We start from the raw sequence: 3649 nt of genomic DNA on the forward strand, positions 1-3649 counted from the left end.
AGCTCAGGAAACAGGAAACCAGTTTGACTTTTTCAGTTACTGAAAGTCTGAGCTTTCAACACTTCATGCCATGCATTGGCTTGTGAGAGATTGGGGACGTTACTGTTAGCTCCAGCTGCCTGTGTCACCCATCCCAGTAAGGGACACGTGGGTGCTGAGGAGCCCTCCCCTCTACTGGGCAGCAAGGACTGTGCCATTGGCATTTAGGTTGGATATTAGGGAAAAGTTCTTCACCCAGAGGGTGGTCAAGCACTGGAACAGGCTCCCTATGGAAGTGGCCACAGCACCAACCTTGCCAGAGTTCAAAAAGCATTTAGACAATGCTCTCAAGGACACGGTGGGATTTTTGGGGGTGTTCTGTGCAGGGTCAGAAGCTGCAATCAATACTTGTGGGTCCCTTCCAACTCAGGATATTCTGATTCAATGATTTTAAGTCATAGCAGTTCCTCAGGGTGAGCTGGCTTTGTCCCACAGTGGTGGCCACTCACATCTCCACAAGTTCTCCCAGTGATGCTGTATGGGGCATCAGCTCACCAGGACCCCCAGGGCTCTGGTTCCCCACCAAAGAAGGGTTCAGAGTGTGCTCTGGCCCTTCCCATCACCAAGGGACAACACCCTAAGTGGTTGGGCCAATACCCTAAAGACCTGGCTCTGATGCATGGCAATGGTGCTCTAAAAGCCCCCAATAAAACTGAATGGTGAGCGGGCAGCCTTGGGCAGTTCTGCCCCAGTCACACCTGTCCCTGTGCTGTACCTGATGGTGTGGGACAGGGCTAGGATCCCCAACACGAAGAAATACATGGAAAGCAGAAGATTGATGTACTCTTGAGAGAATATCTGCAAGACAAACCCAGAGAGGGGTTAGTTACCACAGCATCCTCCCCATCTTCATGCTTCTATTGGCAGCTGCTGTGTCAGTGCTCCAGGGAGACAAGAAGAATAGCTGGAATAACCCAAATTCCTTAACGCCAAGGGGAAAAATGTTGGAAATAGCCATGTGCTCATATACAAAGCACAATGGGCCCGTGAGCTGTTGTGCATCTGTGAGCTGCTCAGGTCAAAAAATAACTCCTGCACTGCAGAAAGGAGGACAGAGCTTTCCCTGTGGAGCAGGGAGTGAGGCACCGCTCCCGGGAGCTGCCCTGGCCGAGGGGAGCAGCAGCATCCTCTGCCCTAATTAAACTGGGTGTTATTAGAGCTCCTGCCCTCCAACACACAGGCTTTCTTGCTGAATGACACTCCTACAACCTAGTGTGGAGGGACCCTGGGGCCCCCACGCTCTCCTGTCAGGGGAATGCTGGAATAGGAGAGCACACGGCACATTGCAGATGTTAAAATGAAGAGTCACAGATCACAGCAACTTCTTCAGCAGGGCCATGCTGCACATTCAGTGCTTCTATTCCCAGCATCTCCATCCCAGCCAGAAGCAAAAGGCAGGAAAGGCACTTGAGGAGGTGGAGGAGTACCCTGAGTTGTGGGCCATAGGCAAAGGGTGGGCTGCAGAGGGGCCTGGAGGCAGGGTCTGGTGGCTGCTCCACACCTGCTATCAGAGTAAGCTCAACATGACTTTGCTATGAAGCTCATGCTTGACTTTGCTACTGGTGACTGCAGGCCCGGTGAGCACACAGGCTAACCTGCATTTCTGGGAAAGCAGGGCATGGTACTAGGGAGGCCCAAGCTTGGCTGCCACAGCTGAGCTGACCTCTGTGGCTGTGCAGGCTGCAGCACACATTTGCCTTCCCAGGGCAGTGGGCACCTGGGACAAGGGCAGGCCCACGAGGCTGCTCATCCCAGGGCAGGTGCCCACAGCATCAGCTGGCTGCTGCATGGTAACTGTGAATGGCAGAAAAGGGACTGAACGGCACCATTTCCAACTCTGCACCTTAAACTCTCACTTCCTGGCCACCCAAGAGCAGCCTGGCACCTTGCATGTAGCCCAGGACAGCAGGACTGGGAGCTGCAGCCCCACAGCTCATCAGGCCCCTCTGGGAGCTCAGCCACGTGCCAGACCTGTGTGGGAGCCAAAGGTGCTTTAGGCCAGGACACTTTCTCCACATTGCCAAAATCACCTGCTGCTGGGAGCTCCCATCTGTGACTCGGGTCACCTGACTCTGCTTGTGGACTCTGCAAGTCTAAAAGACCTCACTTGATCACACAGGGGCTCCTCCAGGCCTGCAGCTGACATGGCTTTGGGACCACAGCATGGAGAACAACACAGAGGCAACAGTGTCCCTGGCACCCTCTGGCTCCAGCCCATGGCCTGCCAGGTTAGCTCTCAGAGGCAGGAAGAGCTCAGGGCTGTGTCTGCCCCTTGGCAGCTCTCCAGAATCAACCTGTGAACAAACAGGTTCTGATTTCCCCCAAGCTGTGACAATTCAAGCAAGAACTGATATCCTCCTGCGTGGTGACATCAAAGAGTTTGAGCTGTGCAGCCTTACACACTTTCTGTCCCAACACTAAGGGCAAAAAATAAACTCAGTCCCACTTTAGGAGCTCCTGCCAGACAAGAAGATGTCCAGTTCCAGCTCCAGCAACTTCTGGCATCGCTACTTACTTTAAAGAAGAGGTAGAGCCCCAGGAGGGTGCAACTGGCAACAATGGGAAAGCGAGCAGCATCTCGGCTGGTAATGGTCTCTGGCATCTCCGAGGAGTTCTGGGGAGGGAAGGAGAGGACAGGAGTGGATCAGGCCCTGCTCTGGCTTCATACCTAAGCAGGGGGTGAACAGACACAATGAGTTCCATGGTGTTTTCAAGAGGGACAAGGCACCCACTGGCTCCTGTTGTTCTCAGAGGTGAGGCTGTGTCATAGGCAGAGTCTAAGATGAAAAACGCAAACCTCACACTCGTCCTTCCCAGGGCAGCCACAATTTACTGCTTTTTTCCTCTTGGACAAGGGCAAAAACCCTGTGCTGGCCTTGTTCCTTTCTCCCCTGCCCAGAGGGGAGCTGTGCTCCCTCACTGCTCATGCCCAGCCAACCCCATCTGTGCACACCATCTGTGATCACCCTCTGCATGACGAGTCTCTCCAGCCACCTCTTCATCCCTCACCTTGCTCTGGGGACACTCCTTATGCTCAAAAGCCCCAGATTTATAAACCTCCTCTGAGACATCTTTGCACCAGCTGAACCAGCCCCTTTCAAGCCATTTCCCACCGGAGACCTTCAGCTTTCAGAGGAGGCAGAGGGCTGCTCACTCCCTGCCCGCTCCCAGCCCAGCTGGCTGCTGCTCAGAGATCTAATCTCACTCAGGCAAACACCTGGGACCTGCACAGTCCGAGGGCACTGAGGCACAGGCCCTTGAGCTGCTTATCCCGGGCACGGCAGCTGTTACGCAGCACCCAGAGGTGCCCAAATTACTGTGTGAGAGATGAGAACCCCCCAAACCACGGCCAGGCTCACAGCCCCCAGCTGCCTGGGCTGCCAGGAGCCCCCCTAAAAACAGCTGAAACCCCTGATGTGAGGCTTAAAGGCAGACAAGGAGACTCTGAAAATAGTACTAGAGCAGACTGTGGAGAACAGTCCTGAGCTGCGGGAGCCCAAGCGTTGGGATTAAAGTCCCAGCCGTGGGATGCGGAGAGCAGCAGGAAGGCTGCAGGGACAGCACGGTGGGTGCAGGCAGGGGAACGCAGCGGCACCCCCAGTGCCGCGGG

At 54.9% G+C, this 3649-nt stretch overlaps 1 protein-coding gene across 1 annotated transcript in view; it reads right to left on the reverse strand.

Annotated features, from left to right (window-relative positions):
- Positions 1-3165, reverse strand: part of HM13 (histocompatibility (minor) 13) — a gene marked incomplete at its 5' end in the record, with an annotated part of 12746 nt that extends 9581 nt beyond the window's left edge. The window contains 3 exons of the mRNA XM_009075971.1: positions 755-837; positions 2555-2653; positions 3049-3165. Of these exons, the coding sequence (XP_009074219.1) occupies positions 755-837; positions 2555-2653; positions 3049-3165 (299 nt within the window). The remainder of the gene's footprint in view (positions 1-754; positions 838-2554; positions 2654-3048) is intronic.
- Between the last annotated feature and the right edge of the window lie 484 nt (positions 3166-3649).

This window comes from Acanthisitta chloris, unplaced genomic scaffold, assembly GCF_000695815.1.
Source record: "Acanthisitta chloris isolate BGI_N310 unplaced genomic scaffold, ASM69581v1 scaffold37925, whole genome shotgun sequence".
Taxonomy (NCBI): Eukaryota; Metazoa; Chordata; class Aves; order Passeriformes; family Acanthisittidae; genus Acanthisitta; species Acanthisitta chloris.